The sequence below is a fragment of the Aulonocara stuartgranti genome (assembly GCF_965226115.1).
Source record: "Aulonocara stuartgranti genome assembly, chromosome: 7".
NCBI classification, from domain to species: Eukaryota; Metazoa; Chordata; class Actinopteri; order Cichliformes; family Cichlidae; genus Aulonocara; species Aulonocara stuartgranti.
This window is the reverse complement of record NC_138945.1, coordinates 16,328,349-16,351,745: the sequence shown is the minus strand read 5'-3', so window position 1 is coordinate 16,351,745 and position 23,397 is coordinate 16,328,349. Positions and strand designations below refer to the sequence as shown.

The 23,397-nt window shown below is 39.4% G+C and overlaps 1 protein-coding gene across 4 annotated transcripts in view; it reads right to left on the bottom strand.

The window, feature by feature from the left end:
- Nucleotides 1-856: 856 nt before the first annotated feature.
- fcho2 (FCH and mu domain containing endocytic adaptor 2) overlaps nt 857-23,397 on the bottom strand; it is a 50,620-nt gene continuing 28,079 nt past the window's right edge. Inside the window, exons 9-30 of one of the 4 annotated variants that reach the window (XM_082542333.1) lie at nt 22,101-22,145; nt 21,912-21,978; nt 21,788-21,812; nt 21,503-21,553; nt 20,801-20,858; nt 20,470-20,645; nt 18,214-18,238; nt 16,812-16,851; nt 16,020-16,105; nt 14,696-14,785; nt 10,275-10,784; nt 9,734-9,849; nt 9,518-9,641; nt 9,258-9,401; nt 8,966-9,025; nt 8,339-8,450; nt 5,722-5,877; nt 4,870-5,002; nt 4,327-4,526; nt 3,668-3,732; nt 3,380-3,544; nt 857-3,301 (exon numbers count right to left, since the gene is read on the bottom strand). In XM_082542333.1, the coding sequence (XP_082398459.1) occupies nt 3,279-3,301; nt 3,380-3,544; nt 3,668-3,732; nt 4,327-4,526; nt 4,870-5,002; nt 5,722-5,877; nt 8,339-8,450; nt 8,966-9,025; nt 9,258-9,401; nt 9,518-9,641; nt 9,734-9,849; nt 10,275-10,784; nt 14,696-14,785; nt 16,020-16,105; nt 16,812-16,851; nt 18,214-18,238; nt 20,470-20,645; nt 20,801-20,858; nt 21,503-21,553; nt 21,788-21,812; nt 21,912-21,978; nt 22,101-22,145 (2,471 nt within the window). In that variant the 3' untranslated portion in view covers nt 857-3,278. The remainder of the gene's footprint in view (nt 3,302-3,379; nt 3,545-3,667; nt 3,733-4,326; nt 4,527-4,869; nt 5,003-5,721; nt 5,878-8,338; nt 8,451-8,965; nt 9,026-9,257; nt 9,402-9,517; nt 9,642-9,733; nt 9,850-10,274; nt 10,785-14,695; nt 14,786-16,019; nt 16,106-16,811; nt 16,852-18,213; nt 18,239-20,469; nt 20,646-20,800; nt 20,859-21,502; nt 21,554-21,787; nt 21,813-21,911; nt 21,979-22,100; nt 22,146-23,397) is intronic. The other 3 variants (XM_082542330.1, XM_082542331.1, XM_082542332.1) reach the window with 3 other exon arrangements.

Here is a 23,397-nt window from a genome sequence, read left to right as displayed (position 1 = left end):
CGATAGTTTAATGGTTTGACATTGTATGGTAGTGAAGTTGCAGTAATTATCTAAAGTAAGTACATTTGCCAAATAGAGGCATGCAAATTTAAACATAAGATTATTAAGATTTTCTGTTTTAATTCCAGGAGTTTATCAAAAGTACTGAATTACATTTATATCTATATATCTATATCTATCTATCTATATATATATATATATACATATATATATATATATACATATATATATATATATATATTTTATAATGAACAAACAAAAATAATTTTCATATAACAGTACATTTCTAATACTTGACTGCATTCATTGCAGTCAATGACTACACAAGCCTAGAGAGAAGACCCAACCGGTCGCAGCAGATGGCCCCGCCCCTCCCTGAGCCTGGTTCTGCCGGAGGTTTCTTCCTGTTAAAACAGAGTTTTTCCTTCCCACTGTCGCCAAAGTGCTTGCTCATAGGGGGTTATATGATTGTTGGGTTTTTCTCTGTATGTATTATTGTAGGTTCTACCTTACAATTTAAAGTGCCTTGAGGAGACTGTTGTTGTGATTTGGCGCTATATAAATAAAATTGAATTGAATAGAATCTATTAACATCACCAAATGCTGCATTTCCTCCCTGACGACGTTCTGTCAAGACTTTGGTCAGATTGAACAGCACAATCTGTCTCATGAGGCATCGATGGACTGAACTCCTTTATATCTTATCCCTCACAAATACCAACGCATGACAATAATTTTAAAAAAGGAGAGTAAAAATAACTAAAACTAACTATGCTAACTAAATGCACTGCAAAACCCTACATTCACACGTGTCAGTTTGAGTAAATACAATAATCAAGAAGTCGCACGGGACACATTTAAAGTAGTCATTTTCATATATTTGTATATGTTCATATATTATACATTTAATACAGGCACAATAAGAAATCATAAAATAGAGACAAAAAGTGGCAGAAATATTGGTAAAAACATATGAGAATCATTTACACAATCTTGCTCTTTTTAAACTCTGTCTGATACAACAAATAAAGAAAAAGAGTGGAAAGTGACCATAAAAGGAGCTTTGGGGGTACAATTTGAGTGTTTTAGGGACAGCAAGAACCAGCTTGCTGACACTGAATGCAGAATCTCCCTACTCTTTTTTTTTTTTTTTTTAAAACCAATGATACAACTAATTCAGAGGGAACACAGTGTGACACGCGATAGTACAATTCCAGGACTTTGTGTAAACTCATTTCAAATGCCTTCAAAATATTTGGCTTATTAAAGAGTCAGGTACAAAATTTATTTCTACAAACACTTAAATGAGTTTTCCTAATCTATTTAGGAAGTTAATCTTAAAGGCATTAAGAGTCAAAACTAAAAAAAAAGATGATTACATGAATCACCCTGGCCAGATATGATGACTGAAATAAAATAATCCTTCTATTTCTACAAGTTGCGAGACACTTAAATCAAGTATCATCATGAGCCTAAAACACCTGTAAACCAGTCAAAATCTACAATGAACCCGGTTCATTAGCACTGAGGACACAGTCGTATCTGAGAGGTCAGTTGGCCACGTGTTGCACAGTGTATCAATCTCCTCTCATTAAAGGTTTCAATAATTTTCAATCACAGCTTTCAGGCAATTTATCATTCATTCCTCCAAACATATCACATTCCAACACATTAACCAATTTCAGGACCATGCCAAGGATGAAGTCGACAGGGGAGGGGGGAAAAACAAGAAGAACAAAGGGCAAAATATTCAGTTAAGAAGTAAAACAGCCTCTACAGCACTATTCCTCCATTAGTAAAAGACAAGAAAGAAGCACCAAGAGTCAGTTGTGGCCATTTCCCCACACATCCACGTATTGTTCACAGCTACAAGACGCTGTACTTTCCCCCCAGCTCACTCTGGGTAAGAAGCAGGACAGGCCAGTGATGTGCGACAGAGGCAACGGCAGTGCTGTGTGACAGTATCACTAGATTACTTGGTATTAAGTAATCATGATAAGGCATTTCAATCATTAATTTGGCCTCAAGGTGCTACTTTTCACCAACATCGTCTGCTGTGTGGTGAGAGTAAGAGATCGGATGAGCTTCAAAGGCTAAAAATTGATAAAAGAGTACAATGATTAAACTCAGTCCAAATGATCATTCGTTTCTGGAAGACACGTTACAAAGCGGAGACGTTTTCCCTTCGATATCCAAATAAAAGAGTAAAAAAAACAAACAAAGACATAAATGGCACGTTGTTGGTGCTATTCTCAATGACAGGAAATGAAAGGAACAGATAAAAGTTAGATTCAGGCACATTTCAATACTAACACAGAAGTATGTTAAAAAATAAATCACTGGCAGCTCTTACAAAAGCTGCCAACTTCAATTTAGAGAAATGTCCCTTGATTCTTTTTTATATCTATCTATATATAGATAGATAAAACATATGACTTTTGACACAATGTTTTACAGTCAATTAAAAGGCTTAAAAACACAAGGCATGACTAAAAGGGGGGTTTACAAAGGAAAATGTTAAAAAATTTTAAATAAGCACACTGACAGCGGTAAGGGTGATTGTTCAAAAGGACTCTGGTATTCAACCACAGAGAAATGCAGCTTCAAACCCCAAACACTAACAGAATTTTTTTGCCTGTTGTTCCACAGTATAAGAGGAGGCACTGAGGTCAGATCATTATTGGTTTTGCTTCTTTCTTTTTTTTTTTGCATTTTCCGAAAGCAAAATATTTTATAAAGATTAAGCCTGTGCTGCAAGTCTGCGAGTTCAGATTTTACCTTCATTGCACCAGTTTAAAAAAAAAAAGTGAAAGTGAAGAAGCTGATTTGTGAGCCGAGTCAAAGGTGGTCGAGCAGAATATTCAGCATTATTATTTACAGTTTGGACAGAGAAAGAGAGAAATTGTTTTCTTTTATATTCCTTACAGGTTCTTGGAAATTATATATAAGAGCAAAAAGAGCATCTGAAAGGTTGTTAGTGCACTTTTTTTCTGTTTTTTATGATTTCAAATACAACATAGAGCCATAAACTGTTTCTGACTATACAAAAAAGGATTTGATCGGAAAGAATTATTAGACTTATCTACACATTTCCTGAAATCTCATCTTAGTTTTCTTTTCTTTTTAACAGTGTTCAATACTCAGTGCTGTTTAGTTTTGTAGTGAGAGTCTCACTTCCTGGGTGTGACAGGAGGTGATCCAGAGGTTCAGGGGGCCTTTGCGAGTGAGTCGGCAGGTTTTGCTCTTGGGTTTCTTGGCGACCGCGATGATGAGTCACCTCAGCAATCTGCCATATAACGCCCTGTGGACAAAAGATGTGAAATTTGAGTCATTAAATAGTGCCACCTAGTACATGTAGACCATCAAGCTTTTTACACACCTGTGGCAAATCTCTTCTTGCTGAGGGAAAGTCTGTATCCGGCCCCCTGCAGCTCCATGTCCACTCCTGACAGGGTGCTCCCCTCATTCATAAACTGCACTGCCAGAGTGGAGGGGTGCGATGGGCCATTTGACAGTTCAAACTTGGCCCTCAGGGACCCGGCACCTAGAATCAAACACAAACGAGTAGGCTCACTTACAAGGGACTGATCCAGTTCTAGTGCTTGCTGCAGGATTTTGCACAAACTTTGATGCAAAACATTCATAAACTCAAAAAAAGATTTCTTACCATCGTTTTCAGACTTTTCTGAGATGTCAGTCAGCCTCCACAGACACTTACTCTGCTCTGAATTCCTAAAAATGGAATAAGGAAATAACACCCTATAACATCACGCTTTAATGATTGTAGCGTATGTATGTATATTTGTGTGCGTCTTTCTCCTCCTAGATAAGCAGACCAATCTTGATGAAACTTTGCATAAACACTGCCCGGAGCATTGAAAGTGGCATCATCTATATGGTATATACAAATATTTTATACAAATCAAACTATTGTGTATATTTGTACATTGTTTGTTTGTCGACTTTTAGTGTGTGCGTGCTACCTTGATTTAGTTTGTGGATGGTCTATGTTTCTTCCACATCGTATTTTCACAGACAATGCAAATTTTTAATCTTCTAATCATCTATATTGATGATTTATCGTTAATTTTACAATAATATTTACATTATTTTGATTCATTTTTCATATTACATATTTATATTCTGACAAAATATCCCATCTGACAATCCATGTAAGACTTCTGTGCCATTGCATGACTAAAGTGCCACAACGGTGGCAGTATCATAGCAACAACAGGAGGGGGGTGCAAGTCAATCAATACTGCTGGCCCATAACAATTACATGTTGCTCTCCTGCTAACGGTGCCAAGAGGCACTACGTCTCACCATATGGAGTTAGGCAGAGACTGCATGTTGGTGACTCCTCCATCAACAGGCACTAAGATCTGTACGTTGGTGAGTGGACTGGGTGAGTCCATGGACTCGGGGTTGTAGCGGTAGTCTATCCGCAGGTCCGTTGTACTTGCTGTACATTTCCAGTATACGGCCAGGTTTAGCGGGGTGGAATGGATCCCATCAGACATCACCTGGACACATCAATAAAGAATATGTAGCAATTTTTCCACAATATTACATCTCTGTGTGTTATCCATTTGTTGGACTGCTATGATGCTAGTTTTTAAGGAAGTGTTTTTAAAAATGCTCTAAGTATTGGTATGCAATGTTCTATGACCACAGTAACCCACACCAGGGTGACCACCACCGACAGGTTCAGTGGATTAACACTGATCGTGTCGTGATGATGCAATGCTTTGCTGAGAAATGTTGGATTTTGAAGTCTTTTTCTTCTCTTTCAGAAAGAAAAGTCTTAGCCTGAAATACAATTATCATATCTGGTTTATTTTTTTCATGCAGTTCTTGCTGACTGACCTGGTATTTCAGGATGTCTACATTATAGTAGGAAGCTGAAGGACTCTGTTCTGAGGCTTTTCTGAGGTAGGACGTCAGTGCTTGCATGTTGAACCAGAAATCCTTGGAATCTGAGTCACTTTGAGAGGGATCACTAGAAAAAAGCAAAACAGTCAGAAAGATGAATACACACACATACACACAAGTAATAATAATCACAGGCTCAATTATTCATTGCGCTTCTTGGCTTTGTGTGTAGAGCTCCAACAGCTTGGAAAAAATGACCCTGTTATATCCAACCAGCTACTAAATCATGAATTCCATTTGATTCAATTAGTCCTGCCATGTGGTCTGAGGATAACCGAGAGGAACCAGAGCGGGAAATGTTCAAATAAACAGAAAAAAGATGTGGTTCTTCATTAATTTTCGGGAACAATACACTTTTAAAATAGAAGCAACTAATTTGGTACCTTATTGAAGCTTTAATTAAAAAGCTTTGCCTGAGACTGAAGAAGTAAGATGTGGAATAAGATGTTGAACAAATAAAGTGTTGAATGAGCACTGTCTGTGACCTTTTTTTTGTCCTTTGCCATTTAAGGCATCTTTTTGAAGAGACACAGGCTGCTGAGAACCTGGCTGTCTGGTGGAAAATACTTCCCTGACAGCTTAATACTAGGTTCATGTCAGATTACTAATTGAATTTCCTCTCACTGACGCAGACTGCATTTCCGTGATTCTCGCTCATATCACCGAGTCCAAGGTCCTCTTTCACTCTATCACTGTCAAGTTATCGATTCAACAGCTCAGCTAAGATGGTTAATTATAAAGCAAAACAAAACCGGGTTGTACTTTAGCTTTTTCTCGATACCTCACCTGTATAACAGCTGTTGGTTGGGTAGGATCTGCTCCAGCCTGCTGGTGTTCTTCAGCTTGAAGGTGAGGACGGCTGGGGAGGGGTTGGTAGTGAACACCTTGATGATGCCCATTGGAAACGACAGTGTCATGTCTCCAGTGATCTTCACAATGCACCTGTAGAAAACCACCAATGGTTTAGCATGTTAAGCTGAAGTGAACTTTTTAATAGAGACTTTTTCCCAAAGTGCACAACAGTCGCATGTAAAACCAGTAGGACCAACATGGCTCCTAACTTTTTTCATCAAATACTACTATTGTCTTTAATATTTAATTATTTTAAGCTAACAACTTGTTTTGTAATGGTAGTTTTACTTTTAATTAAAAAGTAATTTTATTCATAATTTCAGCTAGCTAATTTACATTGTTTATCCATTAGGTTTAGCAAACTGTTTAATTTGTACACTTAGCTAACAATTTAAATGCTAACCACATTTAATTTTTGGGGGGAATTTTTGTTTAAAAACTCCAAAAAACAAATGTACTCAATTTCATATATTAAAATTTAAGCTAGCTATTAAATGACTTAAATCTACCAAATAAAACGTGGAGCGACCCACTGTGGTGACCCTTTGCAACAGTGGAGCAGCTGAAAAATTAGCTTTTTATCCATCAAGTTTAACTAACTAGGGCAGGGATAGCTCAGTAGGTAGAGTGGTGGCCTCATGATCGGAAGGTCGGGGTTTCGACTCCACTGAACGGCTACCCTGAGGTACCCCTGAGCAAGGTACCGTCCCTACACACCGCTCCCCGGGCGCTGCACTGGTGGCTGCCCACTGCTTCACTGGGTGAATGGGTTAAATGCAGAGGAACTATTTCCCTATGGGGACTAACACGCACACTTTTTTTTTTAAACAATATATTCTTTTTACTCATAATTTTGGCTAACTGTTGATGCCTAACACTAGAGTAGCAAGTCCCGCAACTTGCGACTATAAAAATAATATATATATTGGTAGATGAACTGAATTTTTTGCTGTCAGAGACTGACTGCAAAAATCTGTCACCAAACAAATGTGGCCGACTGCAATCACTCTCAGAAAAACTGGCAAAGGTTTGCTAATAATTGCAGTCTATCAATTTAATAAATGCTTACAGACTGCTGACATGTTACATTGGAGCCAGTATGCAGTAATGACTGCAACTCAATAAAGGGACTCAACTCAATTAGTTGCCAAATAGTTAAATTCTGGCTCTATTCCTACAGAAAAGCTGCCAAAAAGCCATGTCATTTTGCAGTGAAATTGCACGTCAAAATGTCAGTATTTATATCTGTGAAAGCACACTATTGGCTAACAATTAAAAGGTTGGCTAAATTCTTTGTGAACTATTTAAATCATTCATTCAGATTTTTTCCACTACATCATCACATCCTCCTAAATAATTCTTCTTGGCCACTACTATTTATTGCTCATCCATTACTGTTAGTTACTATTACTGTTTTTGCTTAGTTCTTCAAATAAATCCACAAAAATGGACCGCACATCACTGCAAACAGATTATGATTTATACAACCATCACCAACACGCCATCATAACAATTATCATTTTAACTTTCTGGTACATAACATTACAGACAGCCCAAAATGAGTTACAAGCTGTGTAGAAGTCCTTGAGGAACATCTTTAACACAGAGTTCATCTGTTAGTTTTTGATTATTCTACGAGTCACCAAAAAGCTAGAAAACTTCAAAACGAGCAGCCCCCTGGTTTTGTACACCAGCCAAAGATTTTCTATTTATTTTAATCTAATAATATAAAATTTAAAGATACACCTTTGAGAACCTGGAATTAGCAAATGTATTCAATTATCTAATCATTTCTTTAATATAAAAAAAATCTACAAATGACAAATTTAGTCCAGTTGCAGGTCTTTCTTTAGCACTAGTAATTCATGTTTTAAATAACCACAACAACGAAAGCTCTATCAAAGACAGGAATAGCTTGCAAACATTTTTTTGTGTAAAACCATGTCACGGCTTGTTAAAAGAATATTTTTCTCTTTAATGTATATTCCTGTTGGAGATTTGTGTTTCAGAAATTCTATATACTTTGAGGCTCTAATGTAGAGCCAGTGTAGGGGTGAGAGGTGTATACTTTTAGCAGAAGTCTGGCCTAAGTTGTGGTGGTAATGGCCCACAGTAGGTCTCAACCTTGTACTCCATCTCTGCTCCATTGCTTATGAAATGTTCCATTTGCTAATCCCTGCAAAAATAAGCCTTCTGCACAGCAGCAATTTAACAGCAGTTAACCAATAAAAGGCTGTATGTTTTCTCTGCCCCAGACTATAATCTGCTCCACGGAGGTTATCCACTCTGAAAGAATGGTGTCAGACTAACGCAAAACATTCCACACATGCAGAGCCAACGGGAGATAACACTCAGCAAAACGCAAGTCCAAAGGCTCATGGAGTGTGTACTGCACATTTGGCTAGGTACAACCATGTATACCACTGTGTACTGTATAACTCACAGCACCAACTTGAACATGTTATTGTTCAACTTCAAATAAAAACAATGTCTGTATGACCGCAGGTCCAAGTCCGGGTCTTGGAGCAGCAGGAGGTCATGTGAGACTCACTTAGTGGGATCAGCTCCTTTGAAGTAAGCATTAACCGATTCTGTGAAGGCCACAGCAATGGGCAAAGCATCTTGGGATGCCAGGGTCACAGGGCTGGGACCGCGAGACGTCCCTGAGAACGAGAAAGGCACAGAGTTAGAGGTCTGTTGACTCAGCTGCAGATCAGACTTACACAAGAGTCCCAAAGCTCACATCAGAATTAGGAATTTTTGATCATGCAAAGGTGCACTATATAATTATTGCATTTCATAAGGTCAGCCATCATACACTGCAAATCAGTATATTTAGTTATTTTTCAGTAAGAGGATGGGAGATTGTTTAGATGCTTGTGGTGCTTACGTTAAAATACTATAAGTAATAAGTACTATTAGGCAGTCAGGACAATCTTAGACAGCAGTCAAGTTATTCCTCGCTATATCACTTTAACAAACAAATATTTATCAGGTTAGGAGCTGATCCTGACAAATGTGAGAATCAGGTTTAAAATGTCAAAAACAAAACTCACAAACAAGACAGAAAACTGCAACCACGGCAAAGCAAGAGATTGGACTGTCCATCCATCCGGCCCATTCAGCAGACTGGTGTTAGTTTTAGCTAAGAGCCCGCTAATATGAACTTCAACCATACCTGCTGGAGTTTCACACCGCTTCTCAAAGGTAGGCAGCTTCGCTATGAACATATCATCCTCTTTATGCCGAATTAAAGGCATAAAAGAGGGAAAAGAGGAGATACACAAAACCCAGAGAGAAGAAATGTGAGGAAGTGATGCAAAGCACAGTTCCTATATATGTGATGATGGCAGGTGAGCCCTGAGCTGATCAGTCTGATATAACTGCATATAAAGATGATAAAAGTCAGTGTAATGCATGTAGAGTAAACCCACAGTGGTAGGAGGCAGGAAAAAAAAAGGAAGACTCACTTTGGTTTAGTGGAAAGAAAGGAGAGAGGGAGAGCAACTCTGGCTCTGGGGAGGAGAGGGGGAGAGCAAAGGTGTGCTCAGCTCCTGTAAGGAGAGGAGTGAATGAAGGAAAGCGAGGGCGGGGGGATGACAGTGTACACTGTACTGCAAAGACAAAAGGATGTGACAGACTGGTGAGGAGCTGAAGAAAAGGAGGATAAAAGAAAAATTATTACAAGAAAGAGCCTTTAAATACGTGTATACTGAGGGAGCGTTCCTACCGACAGTGGGGGTGTTGCCAGCACTGAGTGAGGCGTTGGAGGACAAAGAGGAAGAGCTCTCTGCCCGGGCGAGGGGTGCAGTCGGAGTAGGGCTAGATGCTTTAGGTGGACTGAATGGCCTTACCTGCGTTAAAGGGATTCAGATAGATGCCTTTTAGAATATATGGATATAATTTGAACAGCAATAAATGTATGCAACACATATGTTTCCATTACAATTTCATTGATTCCTGTGAGTTTTCCAGCCGGGAGTTTGGGCCTGGAGGAGGGTCGTGGAGGAGGCACCAAGGCTCCAGGTGCCAGAGGGGTTGTAGGTCGATTTGGTACTGGCACTAAACACAGAAACACATATTTGTTCTGGTCAGTGCTACTTAAACTGCATGAAAACTGGGTATGAAAAAACATCTTTATACTGCATGAAATTCATACAGTTAGATACAGCAAACTCATGCAGCATGACCTCTTTTTTTTTTTTAACACACAAGTGCAAAAAAATTAAAATTAAATAGCAAAAACAACAGAAAACAAGTAAAAGACATTCCAAAATAAATGGCACAAAATAAACCCAAAGACAAACAAGCAAACGGAGTCATGAGTTACACAAAATAACACAAAAAAACAGAAAACATTTGCAAATAACATGTAACCTCCACACTTAATCATAAAATAAATAAGAACTTACATTTAAATAAAAAGAAAATATCAAAATAATCTAGCAAACCTCAGGCAAAAGGCAGCAGTTTCTAGCAGCAGTTACCATTGAATATTTTGCTTGTTGGAGCTGCAGCCCTATCTGTAATCCCAGAGAAGACATCAGTGAAAGAGAGGCTGCTGTCATCTCGGCTGCTCGCTGCTTTGTAGAAGGCATCAGCAGACTCATCGGACAGGAAGTGACCTGACCTACTGGAACCTGACTGTTTTTTTTGAAGCTCCTTCACAGATGACCCAGAGCTCTGACAGCGAGGTGGAGGTGGAGCAAAATTATCACTGAAGGCAATCCACTGGCTCTGGGCCCAGGAAACAGAGGAGAAGGTGTCTGCGCTCTTTGGAGGGCTGGGTGTGTCTGAGTTTTTGATGGGGTCGACTGGCTCAGTTGGCCGGGTGATGGGGGCACTCTGGGCCCTCGCCGGTACGGGCTTAAGTGCTTGAAAAGGGTTTTCTGGTGAATCCCAGGGAGAGGACGTAGATGACGAGAAAGAGTAAACATCTTTGGACTGCTGGCTCTCTGCCAAGGGAGGGTAGCGCTCCCGTTGTGGCACTGTCTCAGCTGAAGGGGGCAACGTGATTGACAGTGGGAGGGTAAACATGACAAATGCAAAGTGGTTGGGTTTAGACGGACAGACAGCAGATATACTCTAATGCACAGTTAACAGTAATAAACTGCATATTTTATTACTTACTATTTATATTTTATAAATATTTTAACAAAAATCAAATATAAAATGTTACCGTTAACAGGTATTTGTATTATTATTCTTATAGTTAGAAAAAATGTGAGAATAGGACACACACACACACACACACACACACACACACACACACACACACAAAACATACCAGCATGATTTAGTATGTGTTCAAAGTAGCATCAAGTCAATCAGCTGAGAATGGGGACATTATCTATGCATTGCAATCTGAACAATAACTTGAAATTGAGCAAATTTTAAACGTTTTTTTAACTGTTTTTTCTGTCGACTGACTAATCAGACACACTGAGCATATCATTAGTTCACGTTGGACATTAAGTCAGGCTTAGCTGACCACAATCCCGGCCCACATCAGCTGATGGCTCAGCTGATACCAATCAGCATCCAACTGGCAAATCTCATTTACGACACTCTGTATAAGCTGCTTTACCATGATGCACACTCCGAGCTGCTTTGCAACCCACCCTGACCCCAGCTCCTCCTTTCATGCTGTGTCTGACTTCATCAGTGTCAAGCTCTGATGTCATTGTCTCCTTTTCTGTGCTGTACTGTAGCCTTGCTGCTCTCTTCACCTCCAACTTCAGATGTAAGTGCCTGGATGTGTGGGGAGGTCTCAGGACAGAGTCAAACACCAAATAAATTACTGCTGGTGGAAATAAGTAGGTTGTTTTGACTATAGAGGCCCTGACTGAACATTTGGCTGTTTTGTGATGCAATCTTGTTCCTGAAATAAATCTTAACTTTGCATCATGTTAATGAGACCACTTTGGCACTGTCATTGTACCTGTATATGATTGTTTAACCATACAGCAAAGAATACGGAGAGACTTATTTTGTGTAATGGCTCAGACACCCAGGAGTAAGAAGAAAAACAACTTTCTTGCAACAAGCAAAAATCGGGGGTTGCACAGCAATTTCATTGAGGTTTTTGTTGCTGTTGCCTGTCTCATTGGAATGGGGGACTCCGCTTAACCGGCTGATAGTTAGTTGTATTCTGGTTACATTCTTATATAAAAGTAAGGTTGCAAAGCTCCTGTGTCATCTTGCCATAAATTTTGGTCATGCCACAGCCTCCTATCACTGTTTTCCATAGTGTGACTGTAGCACAACGACGCTTTTATGCCTGCTGTGTGGTCCCTGGCGAGTTGCACCATACAACAGTTAAGTTAACATTAAATAATGTTACTCCGGCTTTCACAAGCTACCATTTCAGCTGGTTGCACAACTCTCGATTTTTCTAGCCTGGCATGATGTGCTGCTGCCGACAAAGTGGTGGGTATACCAAGACTTTAATGATCCAAAATGAAAAACTAATTTTAAAGTGTAACCAATTTAAATTTATGCTGTCTCTAAATTCAATGATCTTTTGACACATAACGTATTAACTTGTGAAAGTTAATGCATATCTTTTCTTCTCCACAAAAGAAGTGATTCATCTGCTTTCACAAGTTAATACATGACTTTTTGTTGACATGAAAAGCATCTACAATTGATATTAAGAATTACAGTGGAAGAACAAGCAGGCAGTAAAATGTCTATTTGAGGACTGTAAATTGTAAATGTGAGAATATATGAAAGCTGTTTTTTATGACTCCAATGTCTTTTTTTTTGCATCCAGCTTTTAATTAAAGTAAAGAAAGTCTGGAGAAAAAAAAAAGAATTACAGTGGCTTGCAAAAGTATTCGGCCCCCTTGAACTTTGCCACATTTTGTCACATTACAGCCACAAACATGAATCAATTTTATTGGAATTCCACGTGAAAGACAAATACAAAGTGGGGTACACGTGAGAAGTGGAACGAAAATCAGACATGATTCCAAACATTTTCTACAAATAAATAACTGAAAAGTGGGGTGTGCGTAATTATTCAGCCCCCTGAGTCAATACTTTGTAGAACCACCTTTTGCTGCAATTACAGCTGCCAGTCTTGTAGGGTATGTCTCTACCAGCTTTGCACATCTAGAGACTGAAATCTTTGCCCATTCTTCTTTGCAAAACAGCTCCAGCTCAGTCAGATTAGATGGACAGCATTTGTGAACAGCAGTTTTTAGATCTTGCCACAGATTCTTGATTGGATTTAGATCTGGACTTTGACTAACACATGGACATGTTTTGTTTTAAACCATTCCATTGTTGCCCTGGCTTTATGTTTAGGGTCATTGTCCTGCTGGAAGTTGCAACCTCCGCCCCAGTCTCAAGTCTTTTGCAGACTCCAAGAGGTTTTCTTCCAAGATTGTCCTTTATTTGGCTCCATCCATCTTCCCATCAACTCTGACCAGCTTCCCTGTCCCTGCTGAAGAGAAGCACCCCCAGAGCGTGATGCTGCCACCACCATATTTGACAGTGGGGATGGTGTGTTCAGAGTGATGTGCAGTGTTAGTTTTCCGCCACACACAGCGTTTTGCATTTTGGACAAAAAGTTCCATTCTGGTCTCATCTGACCAGAGCACCTTCTTCCACATGTTTGCTGTGTCCCCCACATGGCTTGTGGCAAACTGCAAACGGGACTTCTTATGGTTTTCTGTTAACAATGGCTTTCTTCTTGCCACTCTTCCATAAAGGCCAACTTTGTGCAGTGCACGACTAATAGTTGTCCTATGGACAGATTCCCCTACCTGAGCTGTAGATCTCTGCAGCTCGTCCAGAGTCACCATGGGCCTCTTGGCTGCATTTCTGATCAGCGCTCTCCTTGTTCGGCCTGTGAGTTTAGGTGGACGGCCTTGTCTTGGTAGGTTTACAGTTGTGCCATACTCCTTCCATTTCTGAATGATCGCTTGAACAGTGCTCCGTGGGATGTTCAAGGCTTGGGAAATCTTTTTGTAGCCTAAGCCTGCTTTAAATTTCTCAATAACTTTATCCCTGACCTGTCTGCTGTGTTCTTTGGACTTCATGGTGCTGTTGCTCTTAGACAACCTCTGAGGCCGTCACAGAGCAGCTGTATTTGTACTGACATTAGATTACACACAGGTGCACTCTATTTAGTCATTAGCACTCATCAGGCAATGTCAACTGGGCAACTGACTGCACTCAGACCAAAGGGGGCTGAATAATTACACACACCCCACTTTTCAGTTATTTATTTGTAGAAAATGTTTGGAATCATGTATGATTTTCGTTCCACTTCTCAAGTGTACACCACTTTGTGTTGGTCTTTCACGTGGAATTCCAATAAAATTGATTCATGTTTGTGGCTGTAATGTGAGAAAATGTGGAAAAGTTCAAGAGGGCCGAATACTTTTGCAAGCCACTGTACATCTATTTACATTTGCTTAAAATCTGAGTAAATTTCAATTACGAGAAGACAATCTACTGGCTATTGTTACATTCACTTCAGTGTAGCACTAACAGGACTGTGAATATTCACTATAGCTATCAAAGAGCTTTAGTTACACAGAAACTCTGTGTATCCACAGTCTGTAGCCTAGCCTGTTGTCGCATTCTTACAGAAATACCACACATATTTGAAACTAAAACATATCCTCTTATTAGCAATAAATGTGCCAGGTGGTGACCCTGATTTTAGATAAGCTTATGGAAACACATCCTGATTATTATAGGCAGCATGAGTCACATGTGAAGTAGAATGCACTCCAAGGTTTAGTTAAGATGAAATGGAAAAAAAAAACCCTTATATAAAGATATATGCCATGCAAAAAGAAAAAAGAAAAAGAAAAGCGGTTGATGTCTGGTGCTGTTTGAAAAAAAAATTAATTTCAGCTTCTCTCTGATGAACAGGGCAAACAAACTTTACCTGATGTCTCTGGCAGAAAGACATCTGAGTCTGAGTCATTCACCAGAAAAGGTGGAGATGGAGGGTTTGAAAAGAAGATAGAGGCAAGGTCTGACAAGAACAGGTGAAAATAATCAAGCCAACAATAAAGCAAGTCATTTAAAAGAAAAAATGTAAAGAATAACATTATAATGAAACAATAAAAGGAGAAAGTAAATGGACAAAAACTAAAAACACAATAAAATCCATGACCACAAAATAAACAGACACGTGCCATATATATTTACATAAAAAAAATAAATAAAATAAAACCCTTTAAACACTTCTCAGATTACACTTGTTTGATGTGTGATGTGTGCATATGGGGTTGGTAATACCACTGCAGTGTATAAACTGAGATTTAACATGCTGAAAGCTGGGATTTAATTCCTGTCAGTGTATCTTAATCAGGGCACTTTTTGATGCTATTTTGACTTTAAAGCCAAGACCTTTGACAGTAACAAGATTCTGTTTGACAACATACGTGCCAGCGAGCTTTATAGCTGACCCTTTGACCCCAACTAGGTGCCAATTAACTGTGGATTATGCTTAACCTAGGCAATGGGTCAATGACAATGTCACTCTCTTTAAACATTGGTGTTGCACATGTAAATCCATGAGAAACAAGCTAAATGCTGGTGAATGTGGTGATGTTAAATGCACTCAAATTTCTTGCGGGAGGGTGGAGTGACTGTTTGATTTGTAGAAAATGGTGAAAAATTACACCGGGAAAATGCAAAGTGGGGAAAAAGCCTACAAACTCTAATAATTTGGTAATTTTAGGCTTCTGTTTCCGGACTAAACTAAAGGAGAGGCTTCAAATTAAGTAGCTCGGAAGAAAAAACTGAGTGACAAGTTAATGAGTAAAAACCTGAACTGTTGTAGCATAGCTGCTTGTTGAAGTTAGACTACTCAGATTTTCATGTAACCAGAGGTAATATTTGAAAAGCATTCTCAGTCTGCAGCAGGCCCTGGGTTAATTGCATGCAGTTTTACTAAGAGGATTGGCATTTCTCTAATTGAAATAACAGTCAACTGCAACTTTTTTACCTTTGTTATAAATAAATGGATAATATGTTTTATTTTTTATTATGGAAATAAGGCAGTGATAGTCATATGAAGCCAGATCCCACCCCACACGGTGCCCGCTGGACAGTCAACCACTGGAACAACTGTTCCATCACTACTCGTTTGCCACTCACTATTACCCAGTTTCTGTAATTTAATATTTGCAGGAAGTGATCAACTTTAATTATATGCTTCTGCTGTAACAAATCATTTCAAACACAAACTGTCTGTGGGTTACCTGCCGATGATGACACAGCGGAGGAAGATCTGATGGCCTGAGCTGGACTTAAAGGATCCAGAGACAGAAGGTCGTTGTTAGTCAGCCTGCCGTAGTTACGAGAGAAAGAGAAAGTCAAATAAACGGACGTCACCTTTCTAATATAAAGCAGCACATTTGGATTCAGTATAAAACAAGAAGCACTCAGAGAGCGCGAAACCTCCACCAATGCAGCTCTCTCTCTGGGCAGTGTTTACTTTTAAGGGAATAGTATTTTATTTTGGATATGTTCATTTTGTTTTCTTTGTTCTTTTGTAGTGCGGTAAAAATCAGATAAGGGCAGCATGACAGATTTTAAATAGGTCTATATAGCATTATTTATCACTTTGATCTTCAGATCACAATCTACTGACCTTGAAGGAGAGGTTAGAGGTCAACTGTGACATGATATTTTAAATCTTTGCATGGTACTTTCTATTTGCACACTACACTTGTAAGAAGCATAGTTTCTTTTTGTCAAGTTGACCTTTTGGTGTATGTAAGCCAACTTTCAGTGGATGGTTAACATCACTCCACTCTACACTGTTAAAAAGTTTTACAATAGTTCCTTTAACACTTTTCGACCTATTGTGTTTACAGACAGAATGACACAGACATAAATGCTACCAAAAACATAACCTCCTTGGCAGAGGTAATAATAATAATAATAATAATAATAATAACTGAAATGTTCACAGACGGCGCAAACATAAAGAAAAATATGATCATTGGCACTGAGCAGGCAAAGGTTTGATGTTTTACTCCAGTACTCACTCGAATGATGTTGGCACTCTGGGTTTTCCTAGCTCATCACCTGAAGCAAGAGAAAAACAAACAGAAAAGTCAGGCCCGCAGTTCTTAACAGAGTGGTGACAGCAAATACACAGCAAGTTACTCAAAATCAAATTTAAAAAAAGATATTTGATAATTAAACCTTAAACCAGATTTTTTCCCCATTAAAAAAAAAAAATTAAACCACCACCTACAGTACCACTGAAAATATATATATTTGCAGTAAGGTTAGATACAGGTGTTTAATTTTCTTATTTCTGCTTTGTAAAATGTTTTTTTGAACTTTCATCCAAATACTGCAAAAGAGTTAACACAGGAGGTTATGCTGTATGTTCAATATGGTGGTACCACTTTAAAACAAGGGATGAAGCAACTAATCAGGAAATGCCCTGTTCTTTTGTTCCCCTGCTTTAAAGCGCTGCCTTACATTGAAAAGATCCATATAAGCGACCTGAAGCAGCACTTCAAGCACTAGAAGTAAAAAGGTACTGCTGAGAGGACCCAGATTTAAAACCACACGTGTATTTAAGTCCTTCAAATTCAGAAACTGAAAGTTTTCAGTGAGTCAGTGATGTTAGCTGGGGGGTCAGCTGGCTTCAGAAGCTGTATGAAAGGCTCCCAGGAAGGGACAGCGATGAGGGCTGTGGAAGACATTTTAAAAGTGGAGGGGAAGGAAGGGTTGCAGGCCAACTACTGTAGTGAAAAAATACTCACCGAAGCCCTTAGTCTTAGACCTTACTGTAGACACTCCTGTGATCCCTGAGCGCATGTAAAGTATACATCTATCAATGCTACTAATTTTTGCAAATTGATGTAAATGCTATCAGTGTGTGGGTTGCAGAAAGCAAATGGGATTATCATTAAGTCTCATACAAACACTGACTATAAAAACAAAGTAATAAAAAGAAAAACAAGATAAAAAGAAGATTAAAAAAACTTTCTGGGTGAATAATCAGTGCTTTTACGCTTCTTTTATCAAAGACCTCGTGGAGTACAACAAACACGTTTTCATAAGCTCTTGGGGACATACACAAATTCAGCAAAACTCCCACAACTGTGCCAGCTTGCAGAAGGGAAAAGATCATTTCTGACATGTCCAAACATAAACAGTTAATTAAGCAATTAATCTTATTTGTACCATTGGAGGGAAATATCCCCCGAGCTCAGATTTATAGAAGGGAACAGTTATTTACTTTTTCTTGGGATGTGTTGGTTTTGGCTAGATTTCTGGATTTTCCCTCTTAAAGACAACCCCTTTAAAAACAACCCGGGCCAGGAAAAACGTGGTCGAGGAGTTGTGCAGTCGAGCCCCCCTCCACTTCATCCTTCACAGTCATGTAGCAACACAGATAAAGAAAAGGTCTGGAAGAAAAAAAATACTCACTGGACTGGTTCCTCCGCATCTGTCCCTGAAAGCAAAAACAGACAATGATTAATCAAAGATGCATATATCCCAAAGCCAATTACTAACCGATACATGTCAGAACTTTGTTTACTTGTTAACAAAAGGACAAAAAGGACAAGAAAGAGGTGTTCGCGCTCTTCAAACTGGACTTCACGAAGGGAGAATTGATCTACAAAGTGCAATGCGATGCTGAATGGATCCCTAACTTTCTCTGGGGATTAAAAAAAAAAAAGCAAATACCTATTAAAATACGTGTTAACACTGGTCAAAATTGTATTATTAATTATTCCCAATGGCAAAGGGAATTTTTTCCACTTAGAGTTCAAGACAGTAAATCACAGGACTACTCTCGACTCACACATACCAGACATTAAACCTAGGGTGAAAAATTCAGCAGCACAAAACCGTGTACGTAATCCCATATAACGATCAGTCAGAGACAGCACAGAGCGTGCCTCAAACTCTTCACCAGCTTCCTTTACAGATTCTTTTTTTTTCTCCTTTTCCTGCGACATAAATCTTCCCGGGTCCAACTGCGTTAACACAACCTATGTGAGATGCACTCTTCAGGTCCAACACTTTCGGCGAAGAATTTATTTCTTACAAGAATAAAGGTCAGGTTGGAGACGGGGGGAGACAAAAAAAAGAAACAAAATGGGTTTAAGGAACATAGCAAAAGCATTTAACTGCCGTTGAGCTGCGAGGCCAGGGTTTAGTCCCACAGGCGCTAAGCGGCAAATGGGTTCAATTATGGCTATTGCTGGCCACACACACACACACACACGACTTCCATTGCTATTTCAATAAAGGGAACACCGTGGAGGGGAAACGAAACAGGAGGAGAAATGAAAAAAAAAAAGACAGAAAAATGAGCACTGATGGGGGAAGAAAATCTATCAATAATTCACACCAGATGATGCAATGTTTGTCATCATCTTGGATGGAGTATATGTTTTCAGCTTTGTGTAAATATAAAATAGGCAGAGGGAGCAGAAAATAAACAAAAGGAGGGCATATACAATCTAGAGACTACGCTGGTATTTCAATTCAAATCAGTAGTGACAGAGACGAGAATGTAAGGGTGGGTTTAACTACAAATCGGTGACAGACAAGGTTTGAGGTTAAAACTCCCAATCGAAATTATTTATTTTTTTGCACTTAATAGAAAAAACATCTCTGTAAGCTTGAAAGTTATCTTTATAATTAATGTCGGTGGGGGGGGGGAACATTTGTCAAAACTACGTAACGAACCCCATAAAGTATTCATAAATAACCACAACAGAGTCCTGTCTAGAATAAATGGGCTTCAATAAAACCCAAAGACTAAAACCAAAGAAAGAAACGAGAGGGGGGAAAAACAGAGTGAGATACGACGCAAATGGCGAGGAGGAAAAGCAATGAGAGCTGAGGCTGAGAGAGACGGCCAAAGTTGGGAAAGAGGATGCCGTGACAATCGGTTAATGGTGCAGCCAGGGAGCGAGGCGGGTGAAACCCACTAGACCCCCTTAGCAACACTGAGCGTGCCCCTCTCGGCCGCTCCACAACACTATTAACAACAGCAGCTCAGTGCACACAGGCTGTGCGTTTGCACACAAGCCGTAGTGGTTTTAAAGTTTAACGACAGTGGCTATTTTCATGGAGCGCCAGAGAGTGATTCAGAGACTGAGAGATGATGAGGGACAAGGACTTGAATGGAGAGCTCCATGACTGAGGTCACAGATCGTGTGTATGTGTGCAGACTGCAGAGCATTGCTGTAAAACATTCCCTAAAGAGCTGAGAGTGTGTGTGTGTGTGCGTGCGCGAGAGTAAGAAACAGCAACATCACACACTTAACTCAAAAATTGTTTCTGAGTTCTTAATATTTGAAAAAAGAAGATGAAAGAATAAGTGATCCTAATGTTGCTTGATATTAATCTAAATTCTAAGAAAAAAAGAAAAAGAAAAAATTGCACAAACATGAACCTCAATGAATAAGAAAACAATATAGCATGTAAAATAAACATAAAGCTTTTCAATGTAAAAAATAATAGCTTCAAGAAAGAGTAACCAATGGGAAACACCTTTGATAAATGGCAGTTTAATCTGCCCTACGAGGGGACGTTTTTACATTCTCGTGATGCCCTCTAGTGTTACACAAGCAGAGCAGCCTCCTTCTGCAGCAGGGCAAGGTAGCAACAAGTTTATCTTTGAGGATTTTACTATTTGGTGTGCTATCAGAGTGTCACGAGCCGTACCGAGGTTGAAGGCGACAGGATGATGTTTCCAATGGAGGCCTTGAGCTCATCGATGTTGGCTTGGTTCTGATGAACGCCGTTGTTTGGCTGAACGGGCTTGATCTGCACGTGGAACTTCCTGGGTTCGTCTTCATCCTCCGAGTCGCTGGACGAGTAGAAGGAATTCTCTTTGGCATGTGAGCAGAGAAGTTAAGGAGGATAATGGCAACAACCTCAGATCAGAAACATGGGCATAAATCTGAGTTTCATTTAGCCTTGTTTAAAAAAAACCTCAACAACTCCAACGTGCCTAACAAGCGAGCCTGGCGCTGAGATAAACAAAAAAGGATATCGTTTTCATTTACTTCTGGTCTGATGCAGAAACCCTCTTCATCAACTTGAGGAACATTCTGCAAAAACACAAGCAGGATACGATTTTCCTTTCTTCCACAATTTATTTTGAGTTAACACACAGTTAATTTTACAGGATGAAATCCTTTGTTAACGCATCTTTTCTTTATGCTGCTCATTTCAAACTAGATAAAAATAACTTTATTTTGTCAATTTGTTCAGAAAATTGCTAAAACTTCATGTTAAATTGTAAATGATACATTTTAAAAAGAAGGTTGATTAATACCTAACTTCAAAAGGCAAAAAATTCCAATTAAGTCTAAAATGGTGTTTTTGCTTAGATATAAATTTGTTGTAAATGAATGGGTACAATCATTCATGTTGAGGCTTTAAATAATAAAAAATATACTACAATTGAAAATCAGTACACATATTTATAGATACATAAAACAACCTAAAACAAATAAAGACCGGGTTAAAGGGGTGATATTATGGTGATTTTTCACTATCTCATCCTACACAACCAAATTTGAGAGCCCTGTAAATTCAGCGGAATCACACAACACCTTATACCATTAGGGACACGTTTTGTAGGATATTAAGATTTTTAATGAAATGCATTATCTATGTCGGTATGAATATTTGCTGCGCATGTGTTAGAAAGAGACACTATGTGTAAGAGTGACGTTAATAGCTTGCTTACAGCATTCTGGATGTCTGCAAAGTATCCAGGCGGAGCACCATTGGCGGTGTTCTACAAGCACAGAGAGGGATGAATACATGAATACGTGAACAAGCACATCCACAAAAAACCGAAACGAACGGGAACAGAGAGATGGAGAAAGTGACCGGAAAATCATTAAAACAGAACATGGCGATAAACGAACGAAGATGTTTTCCACCTCCTGCTGTCTGAAATCAAGATAACACAACAGGGTGAAACTCAAAGATTATAGTCGCGGTCTGCGTCGGTGAAAGTTATACTCACAGCAGCCTCGACTTCTGTCGACTCCCTGGAAGACACAAATGGTCACGTGATCATGACTAAGAAGTGAAGATGAGTGAAGATGCATAAATTGTGCTGTGGACTGGAAATACGAGTCTCTACTCACGTAGAGTCTGTGTCCTTGTCTTTCCTCCGACCTGGGATTAATAGTTTTCTTCTTCTGGGTTTGGCTCCTTAATACATATTTAAAAAATGAAGAGCTTTAACCACAGATTTATTTAAAAAGCATCAGTTTTCAGACATATTTAATATTTGTGTCCCTCAAATGTGTTTCTTCTTTTACAAAAAGGCTTACCTTCAGCAGCAATAGCTACATTGCACTCCTCAAACTCAATGGGTCCTAAAAAAAAAAAATCATTTAGGTTCATTTGACATACAAAGGGTCAATGACCCACTGCTGTGAACGTTGTGAATGTGAATCACGCAATGATCACACAGACACACACACACACACGCAGTCTGCCGTGCAATGCAGCGAGTGTATACAAACAAAGCTAGGCTGCTCCCAGAGGGCAGACAGGGTCAATAGCAGAGTCAACTGTGTGTCTGGTGGCCCTTACAGAGATGGCACAATCCCTCCTGGTTGACACAAAGCCCCACTCTACACCGTCACATAATCTTCCTCACAGAGAGACGTTTCTAAGCACAAAACCTCACCGCAACCATGAACCAATTCCAAATCCTTGCAGGAGCTCGGGTATTTTCAGCAAGCGGCAGGTGTGAAGGCTAAACTGCGGTGAAACTAAACCCGGCCGCGTGACACACGCACAGTTACTAAACCCTACTACGAAAAAGACAAGCGAGTGCAAGATTACATGCGCTGAAGTGTTTAAAGACACTCAGACAAATCTGCTCTTGAGCTTTACGTAACGCCCTTTTCTCCTTCACTCCCACATGTAGAAAACGGCGAGAGAAAGAACAAACCATAAACAAACAAACATGATCGACTGAAATCGCTGAAACATCCTTGGCTAACAGGCAAATCCTTAAATCGGTTCCAGCAATTGATCAGTGCATCATTTGGAGTGAAACCAGCCATGAATTTATATGGACAAAAACAACAGCAACAAAAAACCAAATAGTTTTTGGCTATTTGGACACGTCATTTAAATGATGAGAAAACAAAAAACAACAACGTTTACGCCTAATTTACTCCTCGTCAATTATGCATATTTGCCTCTAACGCCCTGCACTTTGATTGTCACGCCGAGTAGGCACTCACACACACACAAATGAGAAGTAAGGCATGCAATGCGTGCACGTGTCAATCAGCCAAATCCACTAGATCAGGCGGTGCGTGCCTCTGTATTCGTGTGTAGTTACAATCCATTTAAAAGACTCACGCCTTCTTAGGTACACAATTAAACAAACAGTGGTTAATTAATGGTTTTAAATGGCAATGTGACTATGACTATTAGCTCTTAAAATGCGTGACATGAAAGAAATGGGTGATATACTGCACATACCTAGAAAGCTTAAGAGTGTACACAAGATTAACAGGAGGCACAGAAAGATATACAGAGAAAGAAAGATGGGGCAGGACCCTCCGGCGAAATCTGCAATACACTAACAGGGCTTGACCTGAAAACAAC